The following is a 16,609-nucleotide window of genomic DNA, read 5'->3' on the forward strand; positions in this document are numbered from 1 at the left end:
CTTCCAAGTATAATTCTATTCAGACTACTAGTATTTACAATTGTCCAAGTCCAACTCATGATTAAGTCAAAAAATTGTTTTTTACGTGTAAATAATAAGATCTCTGCGGTGAAACCTCATCATAGTAAAAGCCGGCCTGATCCGGTTAAACCCAAGCTCCCTACACTTTCGAGGCTTCCATGTATGTCGTTAAAATCAATACACATGTCATTTCCAAAAAAAATAAAATAAGATTCAATATACATGTCCTATATATATATAGCCAAAGTTGACATCTAACAATTCATCTAAGCAATAACATTTGCTAGCTAGTAGAGGACTAGTTTGAGATTTGAAGCACGTAGCTTTAACTATTTATTAGTTCAAATCAAATGGCTTTTTCTCGCATTGCGTTATTCCTAGCCATCTCCATGGTTTTGTTTTCCTCAGTTGCTATGGCAACTGATTACGTAGTGGGGGATCAGAGTGGCTGGACTCTTGATTTTAACTACATACAGTGGGCCCAGGACAAAGTTTTCCATGTTGGTGACAACCTTGGTACGTAACAAAATTACTACTTTGTCAGAATTTGATTGGCACTTATTCTCGTAATGAGTTTACATGTTAACTTTTGTATGGATGAATGGTTTTTATCACTTTGTTTTAAAAAGCGTTATGTATTTATATACATTATTATACTATTTTTAAAAAAATTCCTAATTAGGATAAGAAAATTAAGATAGAAGGACTTTTGTGTTCCCCCCCTCAAAAAAAAAGATGTGATGTAAGAACGGTAATTATTGTTTTGAAAAATATTATACCATCAGAATTTTGTTGGTAGACCTCTTACTGAACAATTTGACAAGTTATTGATTTTAGAATTAATTATTTGGGTATATATAGAGAACGTATAGTCAAATTAAGATGAAGTCTTTCTCTTTGATCTATTAATGTTGCAGTGTTCAATTATAACAACTCAAGACACAATGTGTTCAAATTGAACGCTACACAATTCCAGAACTGCAGCTTCCCACCATCAAATTCAAACAATTCACTTTCAACCGGAAATGACGTTATTCAACTTAAACTCGAAGGGAAGAAGTGGTACGCTTGTGGCGTTGCAAACCACTGTTCTGATCATCAAATGAAGCTTGTCATCAATGTTGTGTCCGAAGGTCCTGCACCTGCTCCTTCTTCTGCTGTTGTTTCTTCTCTATCTGGGGTCCTCATGGCAGCTATCATTGCCATTTCAGCCATCTTTGCATGAGAGAAAGTGCCGCTTCTGGAGTTTAGTTTTTTTATTAAAACAAGAGTTTGCGTTGACCCATTGCCAAGTTATTGACATATTCTTTGTTTTGAGTTTTTATTTTTTTCTGAATTTTTCATGATTGTTGAATAAATGATAATTATATAATTTAATGTTCTTGAAATAGTATCTGATTAAAAGGATCACATATTCAAGAATTAAATAAAAAAAGAAAAAACGAAGAGATTTAAAAGCCAAAGAGGGTAACAAATTCAAACCCAAAAAATCCAATCATATATGTCCAATAATAAAAATTGGATCATAATTCGTAAAGTCTAGACTCTAATACTAAATATAAGAAAAAAAAAATATGATTATATAAAATTGGAACACCAAAAGTTTAGCATGTTTGTTGAAAACATGATTCTTAGTATCTCACTAAATTGCCGTGCTTGTTCCAATATTCTTGCAAGGTTTGAAAGACTATGATATTCCTTTATAGTTCACACCAAATGCATGTTCATAACTATTGATAGGATAAGTTGTGGAACCGTTGTTTCTACAACATACTAAAAATGCAGAAGGAACCAACCCAAATTTATTAACCTTAGTCTCTTCGTATCATAGGCCTATGTGTTAGGTTTATACTATTACACATAATCAATGTTATAGATATCTAAACTTAAACAAAATGATCACTTATTTGAATGAAGTTTTTACCGCACCTTCATATGGATCAACTTAGCTATTTTTATTAAAACAACAAAACTTACAATTGATTGTAGCCAACAATAATTATAAAAATTCTAACACCCTAATCTACATAAAGTTGCATAAACATTCACTAAACTTGAGTAACTTAATTTTATCTCTCACTACCTAATTTATAATTATTCATTGATTAAAGCAGTTTATAAATTAAGTGAATTTACTCATTTGCAAGTTATAACAATTTTGGATATCCATTTCAAAAGTATATTAAAAGTTAGAAAAACCAATAAAGCCCGACACAGTTGATAGATAATTGAGTCCTTTAAGTACTCTGTCAGAGTTCAAGATAGATAATTGAGTCCTTTAAGTACTCTGTCAGAGTTCAATTCGTGGCGTGTGTATAGAAAAGACTTTGTTGGAAGAGATTGTATCTATAATCGCGTGATTTCTCCGCCTCGAGAGAATTAGTCCTTGGTTTTCGATGAGGATACCCTTGGAACAATTTCAAAAAAAAAAAACAAGTTAGAAACATCACGAAACTAACTGTAAATTGTAGTTATATTTTGAAGGGCCTCTTGATATATCGACGGGAGCTTTTGATAAAGTTGATTGGTATATGAAGCATATGCTTCCAATAGGAAGTTGAGAATGGAAGAAGAAATGCAAAGAAGAGAGAGAGAGAGAGTCTATATTGAGAAAAGAGACAGAGTTTGGGAAATGTCTGGGTAAAAAGATAAAGGTCTGGATATGTTTGAGTAGCATTGTGCCCAAATTGTCTATTGTTAGATGGGTCTCACAAAATCTGACAGTTCGCAATGTGAGTGGGCTTCCCTGGGCTTCCTTTTGAGGTGTTTGGGCTATATGATAGTGTTGGGCTGATAAGACCTATACTTGAGCAGTGTTGCCAGAATTGGCCAATTTGTAATAGCTTGGACTTCGGCTAGGTTGGGGGAACCCCCAAGGCTGGAAATGGCATTTAATCAAATATTCGATTTTCGGGAGGCAAATGAGCACCTAGGCAATCTAACGAACAACAAGGGGGCTCAAAAAGTTTATAGAACCCGAGAGAGATAATCCAAATGCTCAAGGAAAGACGGACCACAAATCACTACCATTGGAATAAAAAATTAGGGATGTTTGTGACTTTGTGATACGAATTAGATCGATTTTGAAGTAAAAATTATTCGATTCAATTCTTTCGGTTTGATAATTTAATCATTCAATTGGTTTGGATTTTTTTTAAAAAAATCCAATCCAATCCAATTTTATTCGGTTTTGATTGGATTGGATTTGTTTTGGTTTTTTAAAAAACCTAAAATTTCGGCCATATAAATCACTAGCTATATCAAAATAAAGTCATTCAAAGTTACAAACCATGAAAAATTCAAGTTTTCAAACTAAGCAAATTTTAACACTCATGAAAAGTTAAAATACATTAATAGACAATAAAAAACTAAAATAAAATAATTTTCTATTAATAACATCCAAGATTCCAAGTGGATCTTTCAAAAATAATAAATACATAATACATTGAATCGGTTTGGATTGAATCAATTTTCATCAACCAAACCGAAAATCGATCTAATCCAATTAAAATATGTGAGTTTTTTTTCGGTTTTTGATTTTTCGATTTTAGGTTATCGGTTTTTCGGACCTGTCATCGCAATTTTGATCAATTGATGAACACCCATATCAAAAATTAATTGCTAAAGATAACAATGTTTGAGGGCATAATAATTAATGCAAAAGTGTCACACTCCATCTTTTTTTTTTGAACAAGAGTACCAAATAATTGAAGGCAGTATTGCTCAGGCAAATCACACCATCAGTGAGCATTTTGATGACCAATCTCTCAATTTCGGCCTTCTAAAAATGGAGAAAATAGTAAGGTCAAACGTTGATCTATGTAATACTGACACCGACACGTGACATTTGACATGACATTGTACGACACTTCGACATGTCAATTCCAAAAAAATATGAATTTCGACATGATAGGAGAAGTTCTAATATTAAATAATATTTTTTAATTTATATAGTGTATATTACATTTATTATTCAATAATTTAACAAAAAAAATAAAACTAAACTGATAATACCTATCAATTAAACCAAAAAGATTCAAAGAAAATAAATTATTTCCATAATACCGTTACATTAATATAAAGCAAAAATAATAGAATATTCATAGAAAACCATAAAATATGTATATTACTTTCATGGAGCAGCTTCATCTAGAATAATATTTGCCTCCATCTTTGACTCATCAAGTGAAAGAGTAGCAACTTCGAGAATTCCAACATCTTCAAATGTATCTCCACCAATGCCCACAATTTATTCTCCCCTTGTACACATTGTGGACTCTTTCTTGATAAGAGTCGAATGTTGCTATGTATATAAACCAAGTCTTCAGCACGTTTTGGAGTCATCTTATTCCTCGTTACAAAATGCACAAAAGAATAAGTACTCCAATTGCGTTTAGCACGTGATGAAGAAGAAGGTTGTGCAACTAGTCGCAATGCTATCTTTTGAAGCATAGGTGCATAAGCACCATGAAGCATCCACCAAGCTTTGGGCTCCATAGAATATCGATTTTGGATGGCATCATAATCACTAAACCCCCCACTGATACTAGCAAAGTCCATATACTCTAAATTTATTTTATTTTGGTCCTCCAAGTTAAGAAGTATCTCTTTATGCTTTTTTATCTTTCTAGACTAATCTTTTGATCCTTGTGTGGAGGAACTCAATTAGAATGTTCCTTAAACCATTGTTCACTATAGTATCTAAAAGAAAAATGAAAAACAATTAACAGATTATATCAAATAAGAGACTGTATTAAATTCATTCATATTAAAAAGCTTACTTGGGATTCAAAGCATGTGCCAAACAATGAAGCAGAGTTGAATTTTTGGTCCAACGATCCATAAGAATGCCATGTGCCACCTCATAAAAAGTTGAGGTCTCATCCATCCTCTCCAATTCATGAAAGCATATAACTTTTTTACTTTCTCAATCATCTCATCCCACATATCAAAAATCAAATGAAGACAAGGTTTATCAGTGTCACAAATCCTAATCATATTATAAATGGGAGCAATGAAAGCAAGTATGTAATTAATTTAATCCCACCAAAGATCACCCAATATCTTAACTTTAACAAATCTCGCCATCCCTAGATTATCTTCTTTATACACACTTCATTTTTCACTGATTACCATATTGTAGAGACCACCTATTATTAATTTGAACCTCTTTAGTATCACAATCATGGAAGCAAAACAGGTTTCAGCTATTGTAAGAACCCGTACCGTTAAATTAGGAATTTAATTAATTTAAATATGAGTTAAGAGATAAATTTCATAATTAACCTTGAATAATTATGAGAGAGCTTAAATAATTATAGTAAGTGATTAATAATGTTGAAAGTCGCTTTTCTGACGAAAGTGCATATACCGGTTCTGCTCCACGGTATAAATGCGTACCAATGAATATCCCAGAAAAGTATGAAAAGTATGTATATATCACTAGAATAATATCTAGGACTAGTATAACAAGTTCGGAGTCGAAATAATGAGAACGGCGTGAGAACTGATATCGGCTACGTAAAAGCGCGTACCAGCAAAGTGCTGCGAAAAATAAAATAAAAATATGACAAATCTCAGAAAAACGGTGTTGTAAATAATAATTATTTAGTTATTATTTAGTCATTTATTTGTTGTATTGGGCCAAGCCCATTAGGTCAAAATTAGGTCAAGTATTCTCTATAAATAGAGAACCCTTTTGTACATATTATTTACAATTAATAATATATCAGAATACCCTTTTTCAAGTTGGTATCAGAGCTCTCGATCCTGAGGGCTCTGCTTCCGCGTTTTATTCTTTTCTTCTTCTCTCTCGCTGCCATCAGCCGCCACCGGGAAAAAAATTTCTGGGGACCTCTTGGACCGAGAAGACCACTGTTCACCTTGTCTTGTTCCAAACACCTTCAGCCACAACACTGTTCATTGCACAAGAAGGCCACCGTACACAAACAGCCTTGTTCATCGCGCAAGAAGGCCCTTTTTCCGACGTCCTTTCACCTTCGACCTGATCCAGAAAGGACCGCGCTCCTCAGACGACCAAGCCACCGAAATCGCAACCCAGAAAGCCTCCGGACGTGCCTGCACGCGCCACCACTTCCACCACGAGTGACACCCACGCGCAGACAGCTTCACCGGCGCGTGGCTTTGAATCTCCGCCGCAGACCACTGCCGTTTTGATCGTCTCTTTCCCCTCGTTCTGGATCTGTGTTTTTCTCTCAGATCGGACATCGTTTGGTATTTTTTGTGATTATTTTGCTTCTTGGTAATATTCTTTGAGTATTTCTTTGCAGTATGGCCGCTTCCGACACTGATTCAACTCTAAACACATCTGAAAAAAATTCTACCCAATCTGTGGTGACCCCTCTTGGTCACAATGTTCTTCCAAGTCTACATGAGAGCTATCGAATTGATGGATCAAATTATTTGTCGTGGTCTCATCTCATTCGTACTACCATCAAGAGTCGCAATAAGATTGCTCATCTTGATGGCCCTGCTTTTACTGCCACTGATCCTAGTTTTGCTGTCTGGGATAATGAGGATTCTCTTATCATGACTTGGTTATGGAATTCGATGACTCCTGAAGTGGGTCGTCACTGTATGTTCCTGTCTTCTGTTATGGAGATTTGGGAAACTGTCCGCTCCACTTATTCCTTGAAACAGGATATGGCTGCGCGCTATGAATTATGCAATAAAATATTCACTACAAAACAAGATTCTTTATCTGTGACTGAGTACTATGGCACCTTGAAGGAGTTATGGACTGAACTTGATCAATTTCAGAGTCTGAAGATGAAATGTACTGCAGATGCTACTGCTTTAGCCAAGGAGGTGGAAAATGAGCGTATTTTTTATTTTCTTGCTGGTTTGAATTTCGAGTATGATCCTATTCGGGTTCAGATACTTGGCAAAGAAACTTTTCCATCCCTTTCTGCTATTTTCAATACTGTTCGGGGAGAGGAGAATCGTCGGGGTGTTATGATGAACCCTGATAAATCTGTCATGTTATCATCAAATGATGGTGCTGCTTCTAAACGCACTGATGGGTCTGCTATGATTTCAACAAAAAAGGATGGTTCTACTTACAGGAGTTCCTTTTCAAAATATTTTGATGGAGCATCTTCTAGACCTAAGAAAGATGATCGCTGGTGTTCTTATTGTAAAAGAACAGGTCATATCAAGGATCTATGTTATCGCCTCCATGAAAAACAAACTGTCTTAGAAAAGATGGCAAGGATGTGTGGTCAAGCGCATTTTACTTCTTCTGATATAGCTCCTGCACCTAATGAGACCCAACCTGCATTTCGTCCAGATGAGTTGGAATGACTTCAGACCATACTTGATTCTCTGAGTAAGCCATCTGGTACTAGTGATTTGGCTATGACTGGTATGAGCTCCAAAATTTCTTCTTTTCTTACTTCATGTATTGATTTTAAACATTCTTGGGTTGTTGATTCTGGTGCTACTGATCATATGGCTTGTTGTGCTGACCCCTTTGTTTCTTATAACCCTACCATTGGCACTCATACGATAGCCGTAGCTGATGGCTCACATACATCAGTTGCGGGTTCTGGTAACATAAAATTACAGCCTTCCTTACATCTTAAAGATGCTCTTCATGTCCCTAAACTTTCTACTAATCTTCTTTCTATTCATAAAATCACAAAAGATCTAAATTGCACTGTAACCTTCTTTCCTACTCACTGTGTTTTTCAGGATCTCGCCACGGGGAAGACGATTGGGGGTGCTAAAGAGCAAGGTGGGCTGTACTATCTGGTGTCACAATCTCCTGCAACTCATGTTAAGTATCACATCTTGCTGTCACATGGCCAGTCAACTGCTGATTCTCTGATTTGGCTTCATCGTAAGCGCTTGGGACATCCTCTGTTTAGTTTACTCAAGTCTTTATTTCCGTCTTTGTTTTTGTCTAAGTCTGTTGAGTCTTTTCATTGTGATGTTTGTGAGTTTTCTAAGCATCATCGTGTGTATTTCCCTTCTAGTAGTACTAAAAGTGTTGAACCTTTTGATCTTATTCATTCTGATGTTTGGGGTCCTTCTAAGGTCCCTCATTCTTCTGGAAATAAATGGTTTGTTTCTTTTATTGATGATTGCACTCGTGTAACTTGGGTTTACTTAATGCGTGAAAAGTATGAGGTACCACAACTGTTCTTTCAATTTTATAAAATGATTGAGACTCAATTTTGTAAAAAAATCAAAAGACTAAGGACATATAATGGTACTGAATATGTCAATCACTATTTTCCCCAATTTATACAAAATCAAGGTATGATTCATGAACTTACTTGTGTATACACCCCTCAACAAAATGAGGTTGCTGAAAGAAAAAATCGTCATCTTCTTGAAGTTGCTCGTGCCTTACTGTTTCAAACACATGTACCCAAATGCTATTGGGGAGATGCCATTCTTACTGCAGCGTTCTTGATCAATCGTCTACCCACTCGGGTTCTCGATCATGGAAGTCCTATTCACTCCATGACTTCTTTTTTTCCTTTTGATCCAACTTTGCAAAGTCTTCCTCCTCGAGTGTTTGGGTGTGTTGTCTTTGTTTATATTCATAAATAGCATCGCAGTAAGTTGGATCCTAGGGCTCTTAAATGTGTCTTCCTTGGATATGCTCTTGATAAGAAGGGCTACAAGTGCTATCACCCTGGAAGTCGGAAATTTTTTGTTTCTATGGATGTTACATTTCAGGAATCTGAGTCTTTTTTCCAAGGTCCTCATTTTCAGGGGGAGAATAATTCACCAGAAGACTTATCACCTTCCTTCTTTGAATTGGAATCTTCAGTGTCTACTCCTTCACCTGTGTCAGTGTCTCTTCCTCTTGTTCCTGTTCCTAATGTGTCTATGTCTGATCCTCTTGTGACTGATCCTCCTATGACTGATACATCAAGTACACCAGAGATACAGAAGATTGTGACACCTGAATTGGTATATCAAAGAAGAAAACAGCTCACATTGCCTCAACAGCAACCTTAATCGTCTGAACCACTGGTAATTCCTGAATCTCATATTTCTGATCATGATGTTAATACTTCTGATGACTTACCCATTACTACTGCTTCTGATGATTTACCCATTGCTTTAAGAAAAGGAAAAAGATCTTGTTCCAAGAAATCTTATTCTTCCTGTCCCTCTTGTACTCAATACCCTATCTCCCATTTTGTTTCCTCTGCTAATCTTTCTGTGCAGCACAAAAGCTTTATTTCAGCATTAGATTCTACTTCAATCCCAAAATTAGTACATGAAGCTTTGAAAGATACGAATTGGGCTCAAGCCATGCAAGAGGAGATGAATGCGTTGGAGAAAAATAAAACATGGGAGGTTATTGATAGACCCAACGAAAAAAAGCAGTAGGGTGCAGATGGGTTTATGCCCTGAAATATAATTCTGATGGCACTCTTGAGATATACAAGGCTCGATTAGTCGCCAAAGGTTACACTCAAACCTATGGCATTGATTATGAAGAAACCTTTGCTCCAGTTGCAAAGATGAATACAGTGAGAATCTTGTTGTCCCTTGCTGCCCATTACAATTGGGATATAAATCAATTTGATGTGAAAAATGCTTTCCTCAATGGTGAGTTAGAAGAAGAAGTCTACATGGAAATCCCGCTTGGTTTTGATTCTGTGAAGGGGAAAAATAAAGTTTGTAGATTAAAAAAGGCCTTGTATGGATTGAAGCAGTCACCTCGTGCTTGGTTTGGAAGGTTTACTAAGGTTATGATGACCTTAGGATATAGACAGAGTCAAGGAGATCACACTCTTTTCTTCAAGCACTCCCAAAATGGGAAGCTTATTGTGCTCCTTGTATATGTTGATGATATTATTATCACAGGTGATGATTTTGTGGAGAGACAGATTCTGCAGACACGGCTTGCCTCTGAATTCGAAGTCAAAGACCTTGGAAAACTGAGATATTTCCTAGGGATAGAAGTAGCTCATTCAAGCAAAGGAATTTTTATCAGTCAGAGGAAATATGTTTTGGATCTTCTCAAAGAAGCAGGAAAGCTCGGGTGTAAACCCTCTAATACTCCTATTGAGCATAATCACAAGATAGGCTTTGAAGAGGAGAGTCCTCCAGTTGATAAAGGACAATATCAACGGCTAGTTGGAAAATTGATATATCTGGCTCATACTAGACCATACCTAGCTTATGTTGTTAGTGTTGTCAGTCAGTTTATGCACGATCCGAAGGAGAAACACATACAGGTAGTAGAGAGAATTCTTCAGTATCTTAAAGCTACTCCTGGTAAAGGATTGTTATTCCGACGTGATTGCAATCTTTCTTTAGAAGTCTACACTGATGCTGATTATGTTGGATCCGTGACTGGCCGTCGTTCTACCACTGGTTATTGCATGTTTCTTTGCGGTAACTTGGTGACACAGAGAAGTAAGAAACAAGATGTGGTTGCCAGATCAAGTGCAGAAGCTGAATTTCGAGCTATGGCTCAAGGCATTTGTGAGTTACTGTGGCTGAGAATTGTACTTGATGATCTCAAAATAAAATGTGAGGGACCTATGAAGCTGCTATGTGATAATAAGTCCGCTATTTGTATAGCTCATAATTCAGTTCAACATGATCGGACTAAACATATTGAGGTCGACTGCCATTTCATCAAAGATAAACTTGATAGCGGGTTGATTACCACTCCATACATTCCCACTGGGCGTCAATTAGCTGATGTATTAACAAAGGGACTTTCTTCAGACAGATTTCAAGAGCTTACTAGCAAGCTGGGAATGATAAATATATATTCCTCAGCTTGAGGGGGAGTGTTGTAAATAATAATTATTTAGTTATTATTTAGTCATTTATTTGTTGTATTGGGCCAAGTCCATTAGGTCAAAATTAGGTCAAGTATTCTCTATAAATAGAGAACCTTTTGTACAGATTATTTACAATTAATAATATATCAGAATACCCTTTTTCAAGTAACGGCTAGGTTCAGAATCCAAAACTTGGGATTAAAATACTAAGCGTAGCTATTAGTGCTAATACAGTGTGTTTAAACTTAAACAGACTATAAATAATGGGTTGCACACAACCCTAGGCTGATCTCCAGCCTCATGCGTGAGAGTATGGCTGCTGCATTTTCTCTCCAAGCTGGTCACCCTCTTCCTCTCCTCTTGTGAGCCAGAGTAAGCACCTTTTGTCCAAGTTTCTTCATCCAAACACCAAAGCCTTGTGTGAGTTGGCCTTGTGAGGGTGTGGGGTGCTTCATAACTGAGTGTGAGCTTCTGAGTTGATGAGTTTGGGGCTGGCTTCACTGTTTGGTTGGGAGGAAGCCATTGTCTTGGCTTTTGGAGCTTCAAGAAGCCATTTTTAGTGAGAAAGGACCAAGCTTTGTGTGCCATTTTCGTGTACCTTTGAAGTCATATTTTTGGAGCTGCTTTGAGAGCTCCAAGAGCAACCTTGGCCTCTGTTTTAAGCCTTTGGGGTATGCTCCTTACATTTGATCCCGAGTTTCTTTGATAACAGATGAGTCTTGACATGTTTAATGAGTTGATTAAGTAACTAGCATGTATACTGGCCTAAATATGTCTAAAAATGGATTCTTGGACTTATAGAAATGTTAAAAGATGAACCTTGGAAGTGATATCTCGCGAAATGCAGAAACTGCATTCTGTCGCGAAATATTCGGATATTGATATCCGGATATGGCCCTGACAAATATCCGGATATTTTGGGAAAGTGCGAGCGATGCACTGCGTTGTTCTTACAGAACTGAATACTGGGTTTATGGATTCTAGATTGGTTGAGTTGAACCTCTGTAATAATTAACTAAGTCAGAATCAAATGGATTAAGGGCTTATGGCTTTGTGAGAAGCCTATAGGCATGAAACAAAGAAGAAAACATTGTTGTTATGTCTTGAACTATTAAATGATGAATGTTGATATGATTACTGGTCTAAACAGATTGTGATTTTGCTGTTTGTGGACCTTGAGCCAGTGTGGACTTTGGCTTGGATTGATTGCTTAGAGGTAAGCTTTCGTGTCCTCGGTTTTGCCATTTTTGGTTCCACCATACCTCATGGAGGGATGATTTATATGCATGATATGTTTTCATGAGATGATGTTTATTGAAATGCTTTTGAGCTATTGAGTGCAAGTGCCTTATGACATGTATGTGTTGTTCCACCTAGAAGGTAAGCCTGAGTATGTAACATCATACAAGATGGTGATTCTGTGGGTGAGGTACAAGTAGCGTCTTGTACTGTAGGTTGTAGACGTATGTAATTCCTGCATGTTTATTCTCTGGCCAGTAGGATTTTGACACACATGACATGATTATATGCTGCATTGCATCGATTTTGGAACGTATACTGTTATAATGTTTTTAGAACTTATATTGCACATGTAAGTGAGCTTGGGGTGGAGAGATCCTTGAGGACCCATTGTCTTACTGAGATTTCTTTTTAGAGATCTCACCCCACGTTTTGGGCACATTTTCATGTTCAGGTACCTCGGGGGTTGAGACCTCGAGCGGCAGTAGCCGAACTGAGCTGACTGATATATGCTTGATGATTTAGTTATCTTATATGATCATGTCTGATTCTTCTACTATGAGTATTGTATTTGAGACTTGATGATTGTGCTGTTTATTTGGTGAGCATGGGGATTGTCCATACCACGTTGACTTGACTATGTTATTTAGATTTGAGTTGTATAATTGTATCAGGATATTGTTCGGTCTACGTGTTGTAGTTTCGTGACTAGATACACATTTAATCATATTATGAGGTTATTCAGTGTAGTTAGCTTTATTGCAATTCACATACTGGCGATGTTTTGAAAAATGATTAAGTAATCAACTTGGTTGATAATAATGACGTCATAATTGAAAAGAAAAAGTTAGCTTCCGCATTTAATTGAGTTGCGCTTAACACTCTAATATGATAACAAACCGAGTATACACGGGGTGTTACAGCTATAGAAAGTAACTTTAATCCCACAAACTCATTAAACATTGATAGTCTCATAGAATGATTCATTATGAAGTTCTTTATTATAGTAACATCTACAACAATTTCAGAAATCCAATTACATTCCTTATACTCTATTTGATTATTCTACACATTTTTAGCAGCAAATATTTTTCACAGCTAAATTCAGTGTGTGCAGAACACATGGTGTCCAAGTAATAGATGAAAATTCTTGCTCAATAAGTAGCCTTGCTCCTTTACAATTTGTAGCATTATCCGTGATTACTTGGACCGCTTTTTCATGCCTAACTTCTTGAATTACTTCTTTTAACAATTTGAAAATAAAATGCATATCCTTAATCTCTCTTGAACAATTAATTGGTTTCAAAAACGTAGCTTCACCATCAGATACTACCCTTAAATTAATAAGTGGCCTTCATTGTGAATCACTCCATTCATCACTCATAATATTAACACCTTTCTCATTCCTCCCAACTTAAATAGGTGCACCAACCTATCAATATTTTCCTTCTTTTCTGCAAAAGAGTGGTTCACAACGAGTTATATCCTGGTGGCAAATAACCTTCAATATTATGATTCGCGATATAAGTGAATGCAACTTGAAATATGGGTTCCTTTCTAAATTGAATGGCAATCCTACTGAATAAAATATCCTAACAATCAAGTGATTTAATTCTTCCTGCATCCTAACATGGGATGCCCTCTCAAGAGGATTTCTTATTGATCTTCCACACTCACTTCCACTTTTTTTCTGAGTTCAAATCTATGGAAAAACTAGAAAGGGGTAAAGGTACATTTTTGGGTGCATTATTCTTCAATCTGTCACTAACTTTTTGTTCTAATTTCTCCATCTCTAGCAAGTCTTTTGTCTACATATGTAAACATTTTCTAATTCCTCTACCCGATAATTTTAACAAATGAGTCTTTATTCTAGTATATGAACTTTTAAAATCCTTTCCACAAAAGTTGCATTTCCAAGATATATTCCCTTGTGCTTCCTTTCTGGGTGCCTACTTTGATAACATATTTTCATAATGGTTTACTTAGAAATTCACCATCTCCTGAATTTGGCTGAGATGCACAACTTGCAATACTTGAATCCTTCCATAAAAATATAATAAAATAAAATAACGTAAAAAATAAAACAAAATAAAAAACTACATCAATAAAATGTCTTGTATATAAAGTATAAACTAATAAAATACAAATAAAAAATATTAAACCTATCGGCTACCATTACAAAACAAGCATGCATCCTCTAATTATCATCTCTTATAAGAAACCATAGAGCGATATGAAACGACAAAGAAATACCAATAAGAAATGTAAATGAGTAAGATCAGCATTTAATTAATAATTATATAATCCACATAACTGACTAAGTCATCAGTAATCACCACTCATTAAGAATATCTGCAATTTTAGAAATACTACAAATTTATTATATACATCATAAAATAGAATATGATAATGATATTGGTTTTATTATATACATCAAGATCATATACAAATACAACACACCAAGATACTGGTCGGCAACAAAGTGGAGAGAGAGAGAGAGAGAGAGAGCACTTACCAGTTACCAGCAAGAAGATGAAGAACGCAAACAGCAACGACAAGCAGGAAGAACGTAAACAACAACGCGAAGAGGAGTGGGGAGGGTTTCGATGTTTCGTCAGATATTATGATTTGGATGTGGTCCTGTTCAAAATGTGTGGCCTGGTTAGTCAAAGCTTATTTTTAATTTTTTATTAAATGTTTTTTTAATTTTTTTAAAATTATAATTTTATTAATATATTATAATTTTTTAAAATTATAATTTTATTACGAAAATACCTTTTAACTATGTCGGATACGGTCAAATTCGCGTGTCGAAATGGTCAATGGTCATCGTGAAATAAGAAGTAAATGATTCTTGTGTAACTAGTTACGATGTTGAAAAGAAGAAATAAGGCTTGGGGTTATTCAATGGTCATCGTGAAGTAATACTTGTCCATTGTTATAGGGGAACATCATTTTAATATAAGCAAAATTAGCTATGATTAGGCCAAATGTGCCTAACCATTGTACCCCTGAAGGAGTGTTATGACCATTTTCCCACATTTTCAAATTGAATGATTCAGCGCTCTCCAAAAATGGATCAAAGGCTTCTTATTCAACGAATTCAGATTACTCATTTTACTTTAGATGCTTCGGATGCTTCCTCGGTTGCGTAGTACGTACTTTTGTTTGGAGAATTTGTTCCTTACTTAGCAAGGACTTTGAGTGACTAAAGTAGCCCCTCTGTATCCAAATTGAAGGGTCGGGCATTTGATTCTAAATAAGATCCAAAACCAAGGATGCCTTGTTGAGAATGTGAGCTGGAAGGCACGTATTGTTCCCTAAAGATCTCCAACATCTGCACCACCTCTTGTCAAAAGTTAGTGAGCTGTTAATACATGATATGTTGCAACTATATCACCCTGTTCCTGTTTGTTATCATTACGTATAATATTAAGTGCAGTTACAATTACATCAGTTGAATTAAAATACGGCTAAACTTTTTTTTTTCTTTTAAAAACATTTTAGCTTAGAAATTATTTTCATATATAAAACAATCCAAATTTACGTCATAACTCAACGACATGCGTAATAATTAAACTTGGGTTAAACGTATCATACATTGCTTTTACATAAATGTCAAATGGTCCCCATAAACCAACAAGGCTAAATTCACAATTTTACCATGTTTTACATTAATAGTCTTTACGTTTTACTAAATTGGGAATGAAATACATGACCATAAATTCTTATCTTTCAATATGTTAAATTATACCTCTTTGATATTTCCAACGACATATTATAAGCCTCAATTGGATCTGTATAGATCAAGATACGTTTGATGTAAGCCAATTGCTTAAAATCGGACTACCGGAAAATAGGGCAGCATACTCAAATTTAAACTGGGAACGTACCAAAGCCCAGTTTATTTGAAAAAATTTATACATGAACCTAGACTTCTGGGACTTTAATTTGATATATGATATGCCTTGTTTCGTTAAGGAACGAAGGAGATACAATCGTTGTAAGAGCTGACCAAAAACTGGCACCATTGTTGCATATCTGAGAAACTCCTCGAAAATATTTTGCATGGAAAATTTAAAGGAAAGACACACCATCAACTATAGTGTCAAATGACAATCACATTTATTATCTTTCCCAAGTTAACAATCTTATTAACGGGCCTAAATACAGTTATGAACTTCATCTTCGAAAATTTAAGGGTTTTTTTTAATTATCCCCCCTCCCAAAAAAAAAAAAAACTTTATCTTCGAAGTTTCCAGCTTGAGGTGATACAAAATCCTGCATAACGTGATATAATATCCTGCATAAAGCATAATTATTGGTCGTTACAATTTTTTCAGAAATAAAAAATAATAGAGAATTTTTTTTATGGGAAAGAGGAAGCACAACAAACCTTAAGTTAAGTTGATGAAGGTTTTTCACTGCATGAATGCTCTCCCTTGAACAACTCCCTCAAGCCAATTTAGTCGTGATCCATTCCTGAAATACTTTTTTGCACCTTAGCTACATATGTCAAGTAAACGGATAAAAAAGATGTTACTATATAAATTTAGCATTCTCAA

The 16,609-nt window shown here is 35.5% G+C and overlaps 1 protein-coding gene across 1 annotated transcript; it reads left to right on the plus strand.

Moving 5' to 3' along the window:
* The first annotated feature begins 371 nt into the window (after positions 1-371).
* Positions 372-1,246, plus strand: LOC133289397 (blue copper protein 1a-like). The gene is made up of 2 exons (XM_061487317.1): positions 372-537; positions 939-1,246. Exons 1-2 carry the CDS (start codon positions 372-374, stop codon positions 1,244-1,246), a joined length of 474 nt encoding a protein of 157 aa, XP_061343301.1.
* Positions 1,247-16,609: the final 15,363 nt, after the last annotated feature.

The sequence above is a fragment of the Gastrolobium bilobum genome, unplaced genomic scaffold, assembly GCF_033153095.1.
Source record: "Gastrolobium bilobum isolate Gb01-03AN ecotype WA unplaced genomic scaffold, APGP_CSIRO_Gbil_v1 utg3711, whole genome shotgun sequence".
In the NCBI taxonomy this organism is placed as follows: domain Eukaryota; kingdom Viridiplantae; phylum Streptophyta; class Magnoliopsida; order Fabales; family Fabaceae; genus Gastrolobium; species Gastrolobium bilobum.